We start from the raw sequence: 18,682 nt of genomic DNA, 5'->3' as shown, positions 1-18,682 counted from the left end.
GCCCCCCAGTGCCCCCGTCTCGCCCCACGGCGCCCCCCTCCCGGCCCTCACAGCCGCCTCCTGAATCTCCCGCCAAAACGCCGTGACCTTCGACCCGCCGGCGCCGTCATGCAGCGGCACGCGACGTCACGTCACCGCCGGCTCCGCCCCGCCCGGCCGCGGGGCACCATGGGGCATGTAGTCCTCACGGAGTCCTTTGCCGCGTCTAAGGGAGCGTCTGTCAAGTGCTCATCCCGGGAAAAAGCGTAGGGAGGGGCCGCAAGGGCACTGGTCGGCCACGTGGGTGCGAGGCGACCCGGGAGCCTCGGGCGCCCCCCGCCGGCGGCTCTGCGTCCCCCGCCGGGTCTGGCAATGGCAGACGAGCCCTAACTGTGACAGCTCCCCGGGCCGCCCCTCTTCCCGTGGTCCCGCCTCCTCTCCCTCTTGATTGGCCTTCGTGGCAGAGCCGCGCTCAGCGATTGGCTGTCGTCGTGGTGGCGTACCCTGTGATTGGCGGACGCTGGCGGAAGTAGTTGGCCGGTGGGGAACCGGGGGGGGGCAAGATGGCGGCGGTGCTGGAAGTGGAGGTTGGCGGCGCCGTCGAGCGGGACGTGGAGGAGGTAACGGGGGCCGCGGGGGGCGCGGAGGACGGGGGGGCCTGAGGGGGGCGGCGGGACGCGGCGGGGCACGGGGCGGGGGGGCGCTTCGGCGGCGCTGGGGGGCTCCTGCAGGCTCTGGGGCAGAAGGGCGGGGGGGCCTGGGGGCGGTGGGGGGGGCCGGGGCGGGAAGAAAGAGGGGGGCTCTAGGGCAGGGGGGCCCCGGGGGGAGGCTCTAGGGCAGGGGGGCGCTGGGGGAGCCTGGGGGGGGTTTCTAGGTCAGGGGAACACTGAGATAGTATTGGGGGCTCTGGGGCGGGGGGGCGCTGGGGGAGCCGGGGGGGGGCTCTATGGCGGGGGGGGCGCTGAGATAGTTTTGGGAGGCTCAAGGTTGGGGGGGCGCTGGGGGGCCTCGGGGGAGCCCTAGGGTAGGGGAGATATTAGGGGGAGAGCAGGAGGGCTCTGGGCTTGGGAGCCTTTGGGGGGAATCAGGGGGCTTTGGGGGTGGATTCTGCAGGGCTCGGGGGTAGGAGCATGTGGGGGCCCCCCCCCCAGTGCCCCGGTCCTGCCGGGGGGGGGGCGGTGAGGGGCTGTGGGCCTGGAGGCCATTGGTGAGGTCCCTGGGGCAGGGGAGAGGTGGGGGGTGCTGGGGCAGGGGTGCGTTGGGATGGAGGCACTTGGGGGTGTTGGGGGGCAGGGAAGCTTTGGGGAGGCCCTGGGGGGATTTTGCAGGACTCTTGGGGGGGGGGGTGGCCCTGGGACAGGGGGCTCTGGGGTAGGGGCCGTCGCGGGGGGTTGTGCAGGGCCCTGGGGCAGCGGGCAGTGGGCTGCTCCTGGGGCTGCGAGGTGTTTGCCCTGAGGGAGGCTCTGGGGGCTTTGGGGTGGGGGCTTGGAGGCATGGGGGGGGGGTTTCTGCGAGGAGCGGTGAGAACGGCGCTTGGGGGCACGTGGCCCTGGGCTGGGGGGGGGGCATTAACAAACCTAGGGGCTCAGGGCTGGGCTTGAACGGCGGGATCGCTTGGAGGCGGCAAGAGGAGGATGCCGGGAGCCTGCGGGGAAGGAGGGCAGCTGTGGCGGAGACGTTCGGAAATAGTTTCCGAGCTGTGCGAAGAAGCGTCTGGGGTATTGGGCACGGCGGGTAGCCGCGCGCCGAGGTCCTTGGGCAGAAGTCCCGCCGAAGGACTCTGCGTGCTCCGAGGAGGCCCCTTTCCAAAGGCCTTTGAAGTTTACCCGGCTAAAGCGGGGCCCTGGAAGCAAAAGCTCAGGCTGCGGTAACGATAGCTCCGGCTCTTTGATATCCGTGAAGCTTTTTCTCCGCTGCTAATTGATTCGGCGACTGTAAGACTTAGCGCTAGAACAACTGCGTCGGCCGGCGCGACCGGGATGGCGTTTGCGTTTAAGAGAATACGAGAGTGTGCGAGAGCGCTCGAAGTGCCGTCGGGCGTTGGCGGCGTTGGTAACGTTTCCTGCTGGAAGTAACTTTCTCGTATCATCTTGGCACAGTGCTACGCTCGCAGGCTTCCGCAGTAAGGTAATTAGTATCCCTTATTGTCCTTGAGAAGCTGATGCGGCCTAGGATAAAGGGGTTTAACGAAGGTCCGACTGTTCCCACGCTGGCATTCAAGTATTCCCATGCTCTAGAGCGAGGAGAACAAAAATAGCAAAGCTGGAGGAAAAAAAAAACCTGCTAGGGAAGCGGTGCTTGCTGGAGCCAGGAGCAGGGGCTTGCTCGCTTTTGCGGAACTGGAACGGAGCGCGTTGAGCTGCCTCGCTCTGCGCGCCGTCATGTTGCGGCGCTAGCAAAGGTGCTGCTGTCCTGGGCCTTAACGAGGCTTTTGGCGATCGCCTGCTTTCGCTCCCTGCGCTCCTGAGCCTTTGTTTCTGCTTGCGGAGCAGATAAGGACTCGGTGCTAGCTGGCATCTCGCGCAGGCAGGAGGCTGTGGTGTTCGCTAAAAGGACCGGGCTGTTTTTAGGACGCGGGGTTGTTTGTCCGCACAGAGAGGGCTCTGTGCTTCGCGCGCGGAGCTGGCGGCGCTGCCCGCGCCGTGCGAGCGGGGGCGCGGAGAGGACAGCGGGGTCAGGTGGCGCAGGCCGGATTTCGTGGCTTTTCTCAAACTGGTGGTTTTAGAACTTAAGAATTTTTGTGTGAAGCCAGCGGCAGGGTCAAGCTGCAGCGCTTTCTTCGTGTCTGGCCGGACTACGCGAGAGAGGTGAAACTGTTTGCCTAAGGCATAATAATATCTGTGCAGAGAGGACATATAAGCTATTCTGCACCCTCACAGAAGGGCTGATAGACACTTTAAAAGCAGGTATAGTAGGGTGACTGAGGATCTAGCCTCAAATTAAGTGGCTCAGTGTCTTAAAACATGGGTCAATCCCCCTTGCTCTTGTTTCTTGTTGTATTTCAAGGCATTCATTGGTGAATTTTTAGGTGTGTTTTCTCCAGCCGGAGTCCCGCGCTCGGTCGCCGAGTGCTTCGTGCGTTAGGTGTCTTGTTTCTGCCCCGTGGGATTTATCAGACAGGCAGCATCCGCGTGCCTGAAGCACTGGAGATGCATCGTGAGAGCGCGAGCGTTGCTGGAAGAACCCGGAGGAGACTTGTGTGTGATCTGAAAAGCAGAGAGGTGGCTTGAGCACAAGGACGTGGCAGAGCCGTGGAGAAACTGCTTTTCGTACGTCTCCTTCAGAGCTGCCTTTTAAGATAAGTTGCGGAAAAAGGGCAGGCCTGGTGGCCAGCAAGCAGAGTCGTAGGAAGGAGGTAAAACAGCAGGATGCCGAAGGCCGGGGGGTTGTGAACGCCTTCTCATTAAACTCCCGTGAACGTTAAATTCAGACTTCGTAAGCTTACGAGTTTGAAGTTAGCGTTCAAAGACGTTCCAAGCTGACGCGGTGCAGGTGATACGCTTTGAAGGACGTGGCGCTGTACTTGGGGCTGCTGGAGCCAGGCTTCCCGAGAGCTGTGTGGGACAGACGTCCGCTGTCTTTGCTCATGTTATCAGGTTATTGCTGCTTACGTTTTCTCTAAAAAATGTGAGCTTGGTGCGAATCTCTTCCATATTGCTAAACACAGTTCTGCGACTTAAAGCAGACTAGTGAGATGAGCCCCGATACTCCCATAAGGGGATTCGTTCAGTGTCAGCTGCAGGTGGGGAAACCTCTTCCCTGCAAAAACGGGGAAGACCTGACTAGTGTAAGACCCTCGTGAGTGGAATTCCTGTTCAGGCAGGCAGGAAAGTCCTTCTGGAGGTAATGGAGAGGGATTGATCAGCAACAAAAAGCTGTTGGCTTCTGTTAAAGGTACCAGCGATGTGCAAACAGCTGATAAGAAGTGCAAAGAGCGGCGGTTATCCCTTTGCCCTCGTTCTGCAAACGCTGCGTCTGTTGGGCTTCTAAAAGGCTGGGGGCGATTTGTTGGGCTTGGAGTACTGAGAAACAAGTTCCGATTTTAGCAGCGGCGCTTCTCCCGTCACCTTGTAACAAAACATTAATGGTGGTGCTACGCGGGTTAGAGACCTGAAAACAGTTATATGTTTTTATTTGGTGCACCGGCACGGGATAAACACTAAACGTTGGGCTTAATACGACTTCAACTTTGCCTGCTCGGAGTTATGTGTTCACCAGGGACTTCGTTCTGACGTCAATGCGTCTGATCGGTCTGAGCCTTTCTGCTTCCCATCGGTCGTTACTACGTTTGCACGTTTTATGAACAGAAGGAGCGAGGAATTGAGATGATGGGACTTCCCCGAACTCTCACGAACGGCCCTGGCTCTTCGAAGCCGACCTCAGGGGAACTGCTGCACCCTCGGCACCCCTGAGATTTAGGCTTCCAGTTATCATTTCTGGCACTTACAAGTGGATGCCTTAAAAACGGAGCCTGCGGGGAAGGTGAGAATACGTCCCAGGCACTCCGAATCCTCGTCTCGCTCTGCTGCGAGATGCCGTTCGCGGCAGGTGCTGGATACCTTTGCTGTTGATAACCAGAATATCGCAGACTCGCGTAGGACGTGCTGCAGAGGAAGGTCTGTAGCTGGGTACGGAAATCAGCAGCTGCTTATTCCCCGTCCTAAAGAGATTCTTCTTACCTCCCTCTCCGATTTAGTAACATAAGGGGATTACAGCCGGCTCACGCCAGGACACTCGGTACACGTGCCTTGAGATCGTCATGTTCTGCTACTACGGGGCAGTTACTGGCTTTGTATTTTAAGTCGTTGCAACCTTTGCGTTCTCCTGGAGGGAGGTAATTTGCTCGAACATCTCGGTGATTGGAATATCACGGTTTTATGACTCTGAGGAATTAGCCACGGCTGAAAACTTATGAATGGCGTGGATTTCTTGCAAAGACCTTGATGCTATATTTGGGGAAAGAATTAGATTTTAGTCATGGATGACCACGGTTTATTCCAGTCATCGCCCAGATGGTTTTTTTGAGCGGTTTGTGAGTTATGGAGGAGGCACAGGGCAGAATATATCACTCATAATGATATAGGCTCCCTTTTTTTTCCCAGTCTCTGCAGCACGCCATCTTAGGCCTCCGTTTTCCCCTCCCTCCTTCTCCTCACCCCCACAAGAGAGGAGATTTGGGGCTGTTCCACCAGAAACTGAGGCTGTAGATGGGATTTTTAGCTTCTTACCCCCGCGCGTGTGGTGTGCATTGAAGGTGATGGACTCTTTCCTTGCTGAGTGGCCTAGTCCAGCTAGGGCTGGCTTAGAGCACGAGGGCAGCCGGGGGACCCTTCTGGGGGGGGTGTAGGAGCTCCTCTGGGTGGTGAGGGGACTTCCCAGAGTTTGGGGGGGACTGTCGGCATGCGGCTGCTAAACCGGAGCCGGAGCTGAGCTGGGCTGACAGCAGTCATCTCGCGATTTCCCTGCTTGCAGTCGCTTGAGAAGTCATTTGTTGGCTTTAAAATTTTTTTGGGCTACTTATCGGACTAACCGTTCTAACTAAAAATGGCTCGGATAGCTGTTTCAAGGAAAAAAAGAGTGGCTTAACTGCCTAATTTTTGAAGTGGATGCTTGGGGAGCAGAACGGCATGGGGAGTTCTGGTAATACGAACGCGCTTCTCCGAGCCGGTGTCAAATCATCACCACCTACGTGCAGCTGCTTTGGCAAGCCGGAAAGCGCGAGCAGAAGTTTTCATACGTCTAGTATTTTTTTTTGCCTCTGTTTAAGTGCCGAAGCGCTCCTTAAAGGCCTCGGGGACTACATTTCTCGCAGCTGTTCCTCTAGGGTGTAGCGCTGCAGGTGTTTAACAGCGCACAGCCGCGGCCGTATTCCCCTTCCTCCTCACCCCGGAGTATTATTAGGTGCGACGGAGGAAGCGAAGCAGCGGAACGGAGCTGTGAAATATCTGTTTGCGAAAAGCCCCCGGGGATCTAACGAGCGTCCGTTGCCGTCAAGACGCGGCACCTCGCGCGAGGGCGGGCGAAGCTGCCTCTCCCGGGCAATCCTCGTGCGGCTCTCGGGGGCCCTTCTCCTCAGCAGAGACCTGGGGTGAAGGTTGGAGCTGGGTATGTCACGTGCCGCCCGGAGATCCGCGGCTGGAGCGAGGTGGAGCGGCGTTCCTCCCGCGTACACGTCGCCGACGGGCGTAGGAAAACCCGATAACAAAGTCCGGGGCGCGACCGGTGTTCGAACGCCCTTCTCGCGGCTCCCCGCCCTTTTGTTGGCAAGCGTCGCCAGCGGTCGGTCGGTGCTTGCCCGCCGTATCCCCTAGCGAAGCTGGGAGCGAGGTGGGAAAGCCACAGGCCGATGCGAACGCCGTCTTGGCTCCTCGACTTCGGCAGCCTGTCGTAGCGTCTTCAAGCACGTGGTGGTTTATGGGCTGCGTGTCTGGCTCTTGGCTGGGCTGAGCCCCAGGCGCTCTGCTGTGGGTTTTAACTATTTATATCCTTAGCAGTTAAAGGTGAGATGAAGTCAGACCGATGAGACTTTGCTGTGTGCCCGAGGACTCCTGGCTGGGTTGTGAACGTGGGGTTTAAACAATACCTGAACCAACGTCTTCGTTGTTTGGGGGAGGCTATCAAAGCTGGCGAGGCTGGTGTTGCTGCTCCCAGGCTTTGGCAGCTGATTTGTTTTGTTTTGTTTTTTTTCCTTAGGTCGATCTTTCGCACTTGTCTCCGGAAGAGAGATGGAGGTGAGTTTGCGCTGTAAGGTGAGCCTGTGCTTAAAGCGCTGCTTAAGTCAGTCCCTGCTCTTGACTGGGGCTACTGGTAGCGCGGCCCATATTCCCCGGCCACGCTGCAGAGGATGGAGTTGGCAGAGCTTTGCTTGTTAGTGGGAAGCGTGGGCCTGTCTCAAAAGGCAACGCTAATGCTTTTTTTTTTTTTTTTTAAACTGCTTACTACTTATTCTACCTTTTCTCTTAGACAAACCAGTTTCAGACACGTGCTGAAAAGTACAGTAAGACTGGTCTTTCGGTATTAATTTATAGAGAACTTCTTAAGAATCAGAGAAGCTAGCATGTTTGCTTTTTTGGGTGCGTGTGTTTAACTTGCACTGTCTTGTCAGCTTAGGACCAGGAGTTAAGTCTGTTAGAGGTCTTAATTCTGCCCTGGTTTTGGGGCAAAAAGTGCTAAATGCAAAGAAAGCAGAGGTTTTAGTCGAGTATCAGTCTGTGGAAATTACTTGTTCCAGGATGCAAGCTGAGCTGTGGCTGCCTGGGGCAGAGAGAACGCACCTTGCTAGGGTTTGGGAGCTTTGCTAGCTGCGCTCTTGGCGAAGGAGAGCGCGCCCGCGTCTTTCCTTTGCTGGGCGAGAGGGAGAGTGGCGCCGGTGGCTCTGAAACTGCGCTAAAGGAAGCTGCTCCTGCTTCGTGTTGGCAGTTCTCAGTTAGCACATGTGGTGTCAGATAGCTTCTCGGTCGCCGCTGTCGCACCAGCGAGTTGCCAGGTGAGTTACGTGAAGGGTTTGCTCCGCTGTTCCTTGCTTGTACGTCAGTGAGACTTTCATACCTGTCCTGTTCACACTGAAGTGGGCTCTACGGTTGTGTGGTTTAAATATGAAGTAGACACGGAGATGCCTTTTTCCCCCCCCTTTCTCCTCTGGATTGCAACACAGCATCCTTATCCATGACGCTCCTTAATGGTGTCTTCCAGTGTGGTCTTCCCGGCTCTCCCACGTCAGGTGTTTGCTGGCCCTGCCGTGTTGTTCAGCACGTGGTCGGTGCCTGCATGCTCTTCAGCTGCCTTCTCCCTGTTGTTGCAGGGTGGAGCATGCACGGATGCATGCCAAACACCGTGGCCACGAGGCTATGCATGCCGAAATGGTCCTCATCCTTATCGCCACGTTAGTGGTTGCACAGCTCCTGTTGGTTCAGTGGAAACAGAGACACCCTCGCTCCTACAATGTAAGTGTCTCCGACGCAGCAGGTTTGTCTGTGAGGCTGGGTGTAAGTGCTGAATGGTGCTGTCGTTTAGGTAGCGAGAAACATGTTGATGATGTTCTCCTGTTGCCTGGTGTTGAAACACCCGTGTCTTTCCAACAGCTTCCTGGGATTTTAGCTAAGGATGAGGGTGGGTGCATCCGGAGTTTTTAAGTTTCTAAGTAATGGCAGTAACAGTTTTATGCAGTGCTTTAGTACAAGGTAATGGAACAAGCAGATCTCGCCTGTTGTCTTAATACCAATGCAAGTGGAAGCTGCGTTTTTGTCAGTGCTTCCTCGGAAGTGATGGATGCTGCTTGTTGAACGGCCCCTAGGTTTCGCGGTTCCTGCACTGCTTGTGCTTGCTGCTGCTCTCCAGGCACTACTGCCCGCTGAGCAGTCGTGCCGCTTTCTGACGCCGCTGACTTGCCTTTCTGAGTCAGGCTGCCAGAAAGGGACCCTTATTTTCCTTGGACCGGTGGAACAAGGTAGATGGATTACCTTTACGCACCCTTCTCTAGCAATGTTTCTTTTGTATTCTTCCTCTAGCTCTAGTTCCGTCCTATCAAAAGATAACTTGGCTGTTGCATCAGACTCCCGTTTATTCAGGCTCTGATCCCGTTCTTGGGGTGCTAGATGACACAAGTCAAACTCCCCGAGATTCATGGTGCTATTCAAGGCCCTTCCATATAGTCAAGAGAGGCTACCAGAACTGTTAGGGTGTTTCTGATGCCTGATGAGCAGTGAACCAGCTTAAAACGCCTTTCCTCTGTTCTTGCAGATGGTGACCCTCTTCCAGATGTGGGTAGTGCCTCTGTATTTCACGATAAAGCTGTACTGGTGGCGGTTCTTGGTAATCTGGGTGCTCTTCTCCGCGGTCACAGCTTTTGTCACCTTCAGGGCAACTCGAAAACCTCTGGTACAGACGACGCCCAGGTTAGTGCAAGCACTTCTGGGGAAACCTCCTCAGCCTGAGGGTGGCCGCTGAAAGGAGGTGCATCACTTGTTTCAGCAGTGGTGAACCTCAGAGGGTTTTCCGTGCTGCCCGAATCAGCCTGATCTGTTAGAAACTGTCTGTGTGAAGGACTAACTAGCTCCTGACAGTCAGCCCCTTGCAAACGTATCTGAGCGCCTAGTGGAATGGGACTGGTAACCTCACAGAAGGCATTCCTGGTATGAAGCACACTTGCTTACGGCCTTTGGAGATTCTGAGCTTCCTAGTCCAGAGGTCGTAACTGTGAGCTGCCCAGAGCAACGGGGACCTGTAGTTTGAATTAGACTTTTAAACCTGTTTTCCATGTGTACGTGTAGTTGAAAGGTTTGCAAACAGCACCGTCTAAGTTTAAAAAGTAACCGTTAGGTTCTTGGTGCACCTTCATTCTGGAAGAACAAAGTAGTTTAATTCTTGTTTTAATTCTTTCCAGGCTGGTTTATAAATGGTTTCTACTAATATACAAAATCAGCTACGCCACTGGGATCGTTGGGTACATGGCTGTGATGTTTACACTTTTTGGTCTTAACTTATTATTCAGGTGAGTGAATCTTTCAGGTCTGACTCCCAGGGCAGGAGACCACAGGGACTTTTAGGGCGTCCTCTCCCTGCTTACAGGATCGCAAGTGAGATGCTAGTACATGAACTGGTCAAGGTAGCTGAGGTTGCTCATCTCCTCAAGAGCCCTGCTTCCAGCAGGTGGGCTCCAGTGTGCTGACAGCTCCTGCTGGCTCTGTTCCCCTGTGTGTGTCCAGTCGGGGGGCAGCAGTGGGATTTTTCTCTGCTGCCCTGAAGAAGAGGTATCTTCTGGTGCCTGCAAAAAGCAGGCAGCCCAGATGTGGTAGTAGAGGGCCTTATCCCAAGCCATCTTCCCATTCAAAGGGGTTCCTTCTTTCTGGAAGGATTAGCAGACGTGGCAGCTGCCTGCAGAGGCACGGAGATATTGCAGGGGACTGCTGAGATGTTACTTGGAGTTGGTGCGGTGTAAAACAGTTGAGGAGAATCTTGCAGCTGCTCATTTCAGAGGCTGGTGAGGAAGATGGGCAACACATAACAGACAGTTACGGTATAACACCCCCACCTCCATTCAAATGCTGCTTGATGATAACTAAGCAGATGAAGCATCCCAGAAGCAGGGATTGGGATTATGCTGGGCAGGCGCAGAAAGACCTCTGCAGGAGGATGCTTCTTAGTGACACACGTTCGCTGCCTGGGTGAACCGCTCTTGCGATGGAATTGCTGTTGTGCTGCAGCATCTGTTGGGCTCTTCCAACTTTGCACCCCTGCAGCCTGCAAAAAAAAGCAGTTGATAACGTTTGGACTGTTCTGTTGCAGAATCAAACCGGAAGATGCGATGGACTTTGGCATCTCCCTCCTCTTCTATGGTCTTTACTATGGGGTCCTGGAGCGGGACTTTGCTGAGATGTGTGCGGATTACATGGCCTCAACTATTGGGGTGAGTTAATGCTGTCCTGTCTTCCTGGCCAGAGCCCTATCCCGTTAATAGGGGACTTGAAATGTCCGTTGCGGCAGTAGCTTTTGCCTCTTCCCAAATGGGAAAGTGCATCCAACTGTTCCCTCTAGGATGGGCTTGCTAAGGCCGTTGCCTTTCTCACTGTGCTCAGCCCAGGCAGGCACCTTGGTAGTGAGCCCAGGGAGATGTAAGAGTTACTCTGAGCCCCCTTTTTTAAGAGCAAAGCCTCTGTGGTTGGCCCCTTATCTCCAGAAGCACAAGAAATGAGGCAGGGAAGGATCTTTTCAGCCCCTCTAAAATCCAGACAAACACTTGCCTAGCTGGGCCTTTAAAATCTCCAGCGCTGGAGAGCGTTCGTGTTTCTGGGATCATGTTGCTGGTATGTTAACTCTATCTGTAGCTACAAGGGAAAACTTCATGCCATAGGCTTCTTTCTGTGGCTCATACTCCTTGCAGCTTGGCCAGTCCCTGTGGACAGAGGGTGTATTCCTACGTGCCTTTAGTGGTGTCCTAAAACCTGTAGCCCACTCGCCTAATGCCTTCAAGAAGGTCACCTAGGACTCCTGTGGAGTTGATAGTGTTCCTCCTCTGCAGCAGTTCTTTAGGGCCTTGAAGATTTTGTCTGCATCTCCTCCTCCCTTCCTCCCCCTCTCCAAGGCTTCTGCTCCTCGGATGTCCTGCCTGGCATGCTGGCTCGCTTTGGGGAGCCCCCAGCCCCTCACCTGTGTCAACGCTGCCACCGGCGTGCTCTGCCTGGAGCCCTCTTGGTCGGGGCTCTGCTGGTGGCTCTCTATAGGGTGTGTGAGCTGGCAATGCCCATCTGCCCTGATCGTCTCCCTCCAGAGCGAGTCCTCCACTCGGGAGGATGCCCTGGGACATGCCACAGGTGTGGGGAAACTTCTGGCCTGGTGACCCAGCTTCAGTGAGGCCAGCTTGTGCTCCCGGTAGGGTCCTGTGCCAGCCCTGAGGACTGTTGCAGCAAGTGACTTCTGCTGTCAGCGCTCAGCCGGACGCCTTCCACGTACACTGAGCCACCCTGACAGACCCTGAATGTCCCCTCACGTAGACGAGTGACTGTGGGACAGACCTGTGGCAGCCCAGGTGTGCCCTGAAGCCCTTCCTTCTCCAGCAGAGCCTTGCGCGGTGCTGCGTCAGGTGGGGCAGTAAGGGCAGACCCAACTCAGACAGCTTGGTCAGCGTCTTCCCCTGCAGCCGCATCAGCTGTCACCGCTGGGGCTCGCTGCTGAGTTGTCCTGGAAGAGCTCCGCTCTGCAGCGTTTGCACTCGTCCCCGCAGACAGCGAGACGAGGATGTGGGCGTTATTTGCTGTTTCAGCTTCCCCGCAGCTGCAGGTCCCCAAGTTCTCCTTGTTCTCAGGTGACTTAGGCACCGGACATATCAGTTGCTGTGGAGCAGGAGGTGTAGTTGGGTACCACAGCCGTGCGTTTGAACAGCACCCTTTCAGCCTTGCTTTCCTCTTTGAGTCATCTGCTTCGCTTTTCACCCTGTCACGTGGGGCTGCGCGGAGGCTTGTAGAAACCCGGTCATCCCTGGAGTGACTGGGTGAGAGGAACAAGTTCGGCTTGACTGGGGTCCGCGTTTTAGCAGCTGATGCTGCGCTGCGGCCGGCTCTGAAGGCGGCTCCCCGGCGTCGGGGCTGGCCTGCAAGGCTGCCGCGGGGATCCTTCCACTAGCGGGCACTGCAGCTCTGCCTCGCGCGGACCTTTGGAGTGAAGTTAGCCGCCGGTTTCTGAGGGAGACCGGCTTCTCCGCCTGACACCCACGACTGCAGCATCTGGGGTGCACGCGGCGCACGGCCTGAGGCTGGTGGCCGTCCCTGGAGCGCATGGGGCCAACCTGTCTCTCCCCAACCTGTTCTTGGGGCGTCCCGGTCGTGTGCTCGCACCCAGGCCAGCGCTGAACAGCGTGTGGCAGCAGACAGGCTTGGAAAAGGCTGGGCGATGGCTGCTCCGTGGTTCAGCCTTTGGCCATTTGAACTTTGGAGGCGAGCTGCGCCGCAGAGAGCGGTTGGATCAAAGGCTCATGCTGCGTCCCAGCACCCTGCCCCGTCTTGGGGGGGGGGCCCCCATCTTTCCCTACCTTCTTTAGGCTTGAAATGCAGCCTCAGTTCTTATCTTAACTTTCCCCGTTGCTTGAGGGTGCCTGCCCCTGTTGACGTCTCTTCTTTGCATCTCTCATTTTGCCCCTGTTGATGTCTGTTCATCTCTTCCACCAGCCTGAGGAGCTCTGCTTGCTTCCCCCTTCTCCGCTGTGGATTCTGCTTTAATCTGGCCCCTCGGTTACAGGCTTTCAGCTGCCTGTTTCTTTCCGAACTCGCTGCAGTTGCATTTAGCTTGCCTTGCCGCTAGCCAGTCCTGGACGCTGTCCCGCCGGACTGGCGCGTTGTGCTGTAGCACGCTCCCATCGTAACAGCTGGAAGGGTCCAGGCAGGCCACGCTCAATTTGGAGCCCAGGGCTGCTGCCTTGGGTCAAACCCCCTCCTCAAAGCTTCGCCGCGTTGGCGCGGGTGCCCGCCCGCTGTGACCTCCTCTCCCTCTGCTCTGCCCTCGCCCAGTTCTACAGCGCCTCGGGAATGCCCACGAAGCACCTCTCCGACAGCGTCTGCGCCGTGTGCGGCCAGCAGATCTTCGTGGACGTCAACGAAGAGGGGATCATCGAGAACACGTATCGCCTCTCCTGTAATCACGTGTATCCTTTTCCTCCGGAGCTGGGGCCTTGCCTCGCGGGCTTCCTTCCTTCCTTCCTTCCGGGGCTTGCTGCAAAGGACAGCCCTCGGAGCCTGGTCGCGTGCTGCGGGAGCCCTGCTGCCTGCCCTCACCTGGGGTTAAGAAATGGGTGTCCTGATGCTTCAGGTGGTTCTGCTGATCTTGCGAATGATTCCTGGCTGTGTGATAGCTGGCTTAGCACGGGAAAAGACAAAGTCCTCCAAGTCCTTGGAGCTACTTCCTTGCTATCTGCTCGCGCCTTCCGAGGTGGCGACTCCTCGTCCTCCCCCCCCTCTCCAGCACCCCAGCTCAAGCAGTCCTGCCGTGGAGCTGGGCCTTGCTCCAGCTGCCCCTCTCCAGATCCCCAGCGCTTGCCCCCCCCTCCTGGCTCCAGCGGTGTGATGCGGAGGCATGAACCGTCCTGGGTGGGATGGGAATTCCAGCTGTACACAGTGTTCCCAGTGCCCTTGAGAGGGGGCTGAGTGCCCGCAGCCGGTTGCAAAACAGCTCCTTCTGGAAAGGAAAAACAACCTTTGAGCTACTGCAAGGGGCGGCTGCGCTTCCTGGATGGGGAGCAGCCAGCGTGGCCCCTACGTCCGCCGCCTGCTCCCTGGGCCCGTCCCCGGGGTTGGGGAGCTGCTGGCACGGTCCAGCCCAGCAGCTGCCTCCCGATCACGGCGTGGGCTCTGTGCGCGTGCTCTACCCCCTTGTGGTGTCCCGCCTGGGACAGGGTCACTTGGAGAACTCACCAGCGCTTGTTTGGCCTGAGGCTTATCTTGTTGCTGCTCCCAGGGACATGCCCAAAGGAGTGTTCAGGCATCTCCCAGGACAACCGGTTGGTGTCCAGTCAATTTTGAAACTGGAAATCCCGATAACTTGCTCGGCCAAAGTAGGGGGTGGCTCTAGGGTTTTTCTGGCTGTGACTCAGCCGTGGAGATGGGATGTTTGGCGCTGCTGTTGTGGTGCCACACGGCAGGAGGTGGTTTCCAAGCTGAGCCTGAGCAAAGGTCACGCTGGCAAAGCTCGCCTAAATTTAAACACCGTAAACCGCTTGGAAATGCTTATAATCACTTGACTGCGGAGACCGGCAGAGCCGGGGCACGCATGTGACACGCTGGTGTCCTGTGGGCAGCTCGGGTGGGTTTGGCGGTTGCTAGAGGAATCAGTGCTTCCGTCGTCGTCCCCGGAGCCCAAAGGAGGGCTCAGGGCTGGCTCACAGCCCCGGGTCTGCAACCGCCCGGCAGCTGCCCGTCGGCCGCGATGCGGTCGGGAGCTACGAGGTGGGTGCTGGCCGGAGGCCTCCGCTCCAGGGGCGGCTGAGGCGGCGGCTCCCGCTCCTGGCGTTAAGCCCGTTGAAACCTGGTTGGTTTGAATGAGACACTCGAGGGAGTTTCTGTTTCACTTGGCAAGAGCCTGCTGCGTGATGGAGCCCTCCGTCACGGGAACTGGCTCAGCTCTTCTCCGGTTACAGCCACGTAATGTTTTCTTGTGACTTCTGCAGGTTCTAGCTGTGGGTTGTGCCGAGATTAAGCAGATCCTTGTCACCTCTCCTGTTGTGGCTGAATGTAACAGACACCTGGAAGTGAGATTGTAGGAATTTTTTTTTTTTTAATCCGTTGCCGATCCTAAAAGAGCCTTTGCATGAGGCTTGTGCGACACGTGCAGTCCGGTTTGCGGAGCAGCCCTTTCCCTGTGCTGCGCAAACCTTTCCCGTGCGTTCCCGAAGTCTCGGCACTTCACACCTATACGCTTCCCTACTGATCTTCAGTGGGGGCTTTTTCCCCCCTCCTCTCGCTGTCAAGCTGAGGAGCGGAGCTTCCCTGCCCTTTCTGCCCCTCTCACGCGCGGGACCGGCTGCGCGCGTTGATCTAACTCGGTTATGGGTGCGTGCGTGCGTGTAGGCACCAGGGTACGTGCAGGATGGGGCCCCACCAGCGAAGCGCTTGTCTCATCAGGCAGGAAGTAGTGGGAACTGCTCATAGCCCTGACCGTGTTGCCCTCTTATCTTCTAACTACCCCTTGCTGCACGGCTGGGCCCCGCTCGCGGCCCCTTCCTCCGTTCCTGGAAGTCGCGGGGCCTTCTAGGAAAGGTCTGTGGTTGCCGCGATGCAATGAGAGCCCCCGGTTGCTCGCTGCTTGGTCACGTTCCCCCCTCCCTCCTCCTCCACCCCGTGGCAGTTCCCCTTAACGTGTCGCTCTCCAGGTTTCACGAGTTCTGTATCCGTGGCTGGTGCATCGTCGGGAAGAAGCAGACGTGTCCATACTGCAAAGAGAAGGTGGATCTCAAGAGGATGTTCAGTAACCCGTATCCTTTCTCCGTGTGGGAGCCAACCCCTTGTGGACTAGAGCCATGGGTAGATAAGCAGGTTCCCTTTCCCCCGGGAGAGGGCTCAGGGCCGTGACCCAGGTGCCTGTCTGGCAACTGCTGGCTGCTCATCTGGGCTTGTCCGCCAACTCCCTGGCACTCGGGCAAGTCGCTTCCAGGCCCAAAGCAGGGCGTGAAGCTCCCTGGCTTTTGCATGCTGCAAAACCTGTCCTCAGCTGAGCACCTTGCTTGGCGTGAAGTGAGGGGCTCGTCTGGGGAACGGGGGGGCCGCAAGCTGTAGTCGGCGTTGCCGGCAGCTTCCTGAATCGCCCTGGGTGAGACGCTTGTCAGGCTTGTACCCCTCATCTGCCGCTGCTGCTCCCTCACGTGAGATGGAAAACCTGGGTCTGGGTTTGCTGTCTGTGCCCCAGCCTGGAGGCAGGTCTTGGACGCCCGAAAGCAGGAGGAGATGTTGGAGCCAGGTCTCCTGCATCCCGTGGGGGCACGTGGCTGCATCCCAGATCCTCCTTGGTGATGTCCGGCTGAGGCGAGACCTGGCCACTCTTCGCAGCAGGAGCGGTTCTTCCGCAGGCAAAGCCGCTGGTGGGATGGAGCCTCTTCTCCCTTTCCTGCTTCCAACGTGGCCCTACCTGCCGGCAGCCGAGACGCCGATGGCGTGACGGATTTGGCTGGCTCCTCCTCGGGTTGTGGCCGTGTTGCGCCTGTCCCTGTGGCTCCTTAACTCCTTTCCGCGCAGCTGGGAAAGGCCTCACGTCATGTACGGGCAGCTGCTGGACTGGCTGCGTTACCTGGTGGCCTGGCAGCCGGTTATCATCGGACTGGTGCAGGGCATAAACTACGTCCTGGGCCTGGAGTAAGGGAAGGCGGCGGGGAAGCCGTGGAGCCGCGAGAGGACGCGCGCCGAGGGCAGAGGACGGCAGCTGGCCGGGGAGGCTGGTTTTTAAATCCTTCACCTCTCAGGATCTTGGGCGCCCTCGAGGACCGCGGCAGCAGGGGCCGACGGAGGACTCCGACTCCCGGCCGAGCGCCTCCCGTTGGGGCTGGGGAAACCTCTCTTTTTTTCTTCCTTTTTTTTTTTTTTTTTTTTAAGCAATTATTTTAACGAGCGTATTTAAAACTTTCTATCGCAGACGAAAAGAGACGTTTGTCCCCTTTGCCTCCCCCAGCCCCCTCTCCGCTCGAGCCGGGGCTCGTTCCCGCGGGAGGCAGGCCGCCCTGGGAGGCCGGCGGGCCGGCTGCCGGCCCTTTGCGCCGAGCGCCTCGGCTCCGGGCTGTTCTCCGTCTGCCTTCCCCCGGCTTTGCTGGGGAGAGGGGGGAGGCAGCGGGGAGGGAGCTTGAGGCTCTGCCGCCTCCAGAGCTGGCTCCCTTCGAGCGATCCTGCCAGGAACGAGGAGGAGACAGGGAAGCGGAGCTGCAGAAAGGGTTGGTGTTGCGCTCTGGCAATGGGGGCTTTCGGCAGAGCCAGGCGCCATCCCGCCTCCGCGTGCCGGGATGGGGGAAAACACCGCTGATCAGATGTGCTGCCGTGGAGGAGAGGCCGCCGGAACGCAGCTTGGAGCCCAGCGCATCACGGAGCAGCTGGCCGGGAGCGGACTGTTCGCCGCCGGCTCCCTGTCCCGGCGTCTCGGCACGCGCGGAGCAGCCGGGCCGTTCTCCTCGCCCGCGCTGCCCACGCGGTCGCTGCCCCAGCCGCCTCGCGCCTCCTGGCTCGGAAACCTTTTTGTACGGTCGTGTCTTTTCTATGTTCTTCCCCTGTGTCCCGCTCCTCTTCCTCGCCGGAAGCGTCTCCCCTACCGCGGCTGATCTGCTGGGGCGGCTTGTTCGCCAGCGAGCGGAGGAGATGCAGCTCGGTGCGAGCGCCCCTTTCTCTCCCCGCGCTCCTTTCCCGAACGGGGCCGGTGCAGCGCGAGCCAGCAAAAAGGGCCCGAGAGCCGCGAGGACTTTGGGACGTTCCCTGCTCCGCTCCTTGCTCTTTGGCAAGGAAGGCTGCAGTGCCGGCGGGGGAGCGAGCCGGGGGTTTTTCCCCGGGGAACCCGGCTCTCCCGGAGCTCTGGGAGCTGCGGCTTGGCCCTGCAAACCCGGCTCCCGCGGCCGAGCAGGAAGGACGCGGGCAGCAGCCGGAGCTGCGGCTCTGCTGCGTCCGTTGAGCTTTTTCTTTCGGGCGAAACTGCGCTGGAGCGTTGTGCCAAACACCGAAATAGAGTCCTGCAAACGGAGACGTGGCTCCGGGCTTTTTGTTGATCTTTTCCCTTCCCCAGCCGGGAGATCCTGTTTCCCGCTCCGCCAGCCCCTGCGCTATGCGTGGGGGGGACACGGACGCGTGGCGGTGATTTCTGCCGGCGCCCACGCGCCCTTTCTCCGGCCTTTCCCGTACGTTTCACTGCTCCGTGGCTCCAGCTGTGCTGGGATCTCGGTGCGGAGCCGGGCTTGCTTGGGTGGGGGGGGGGGGGGGGGGGAGCAGTGTTTTTGGGGACAGCCGCCCCCAGGGTGCCCCCCGGCCCTCCCCATCCCCGCGGGAGGAAGGAGGCGCCCGTTGCGCTTGGCAGGCTTGTGGAAGAGCTGCGCCGTGACCTTTTTCGGGGCATAATTCCCCCCCCCCTCCCCGCTGCCGGGAACGCCAGGAAAACTTGCTGGTTTTCTAGGGGCTTTTCGCCGCTCGGAGCGTTGTCGCCGTGCCGTGATGGCTCGAGGACTCGGGCTCCTTGGACCCCGGTGTCCCCCCCCCCGGTGCCCCCGTCCCCTCCGGCCGCGGTGTCACCGGCGAGGGCGGCTCCCGAGCCCCCGCGCTCCCCGCCACGGGTGACGCAGCCGCCCCCGGGGCTGCTCCCTTGCTCTTTCCTTCCTGCTTACGGGAAAAGGCAGGGAGGCGAGGAAAGGATGCTGGATCGGCCCCGGCTTCCCTGCAAGCTCCCCGTCCTGGTGCCCGGGGGGGGGTGTGTGTGTGTGTGCTCTGCCCCCCCCCCCCCGCGGCGGCGGGGCCGGTGCTGCGGGCGGCTGCTTGCTCATCGGGGGCTGCCCCGACCCCCCCCCCCCGACCCCCCGTGACTCACCGTGGCTCGTGTCCCCCCCCCCCCCACGTGCTGGGCCACGCGGCCCGGGGGTGCCCCACGCGGGGTGGGGACACGTGGGCCCCATCCGCTCTGCGCCTGCCCCCCCCCCCCCGGTGCCGCTGCCGCTGCCGGTGTCGCCGGTGCCGGGGCGGGGCGGGACGGGACGGGGGCGGTTCTC

General features: G+C 58.8%; 1 protein-coding gene across 2 annotated transcripts; it reads left to right on the top strand.

Annotated features, from left to right (window-relative positions):
• Positions 1 to 538: 538 nt before the first annotated feature.
• Positions 539 to 16,817, top strand: RNF121 (ring finger protein 121). 2 transcript variants are annotated; one of them, XM_067305090.1, is made up of 9 exons: positions 539 to 599; positions 6,673 to 6,710; positions 7,781 to 7,922; positions 8,719 to 8,873; positions 9,362 to 9,469; positions 10,264 to 10,384; positions 12,978 to 13,111; positions 15,332 to 15,433; positions 16,191 to 16,817. In XM_067305090.1, the coding sequence occupies exons 1-9, from the start codon at positions 543 to 545 to the stop codon at positions 16,309 to 16,311; spliced, it is 978 nt and encodes a 325-aa protein (XP_067161191.1). In that variant the 5' UTR covers positions 539 to 542; the 3' UTR covers positions 16,312 to 16,817. The 2 variants fall into 2 exon arrangements, with proteins under 2 accessions (XP_067161191.1, XP_067161257.1); XM_067305156.1 differs by lacking the exon at positions 9,362 to 9,469.
• Positions 16,818 to 18,682: the final 1,865 nt, after the last annotated feature.

The sequence above is a fragment of the Apteryx mantelli genome, chromosome 1 (genome assembly GCF_036417845.1).
Source record: "Apteryx mantelli isolate bAptMan1 chromosome 1, bAptMan1.hap1, whole genome shotgun sequence".
In the NCBI taxonomy this organism is placed as follows: Eukaryota; Metazoa; Chordata; class Aves; order Apterygiformes; family Apterygidae; genus Apteryx; species Apteryx mantelli.
The sequence above is the reverse complement of the archived record's forward strand: the minus strand, read 5'-3'. Positions and strand labels throughout refer to the sequence as shown.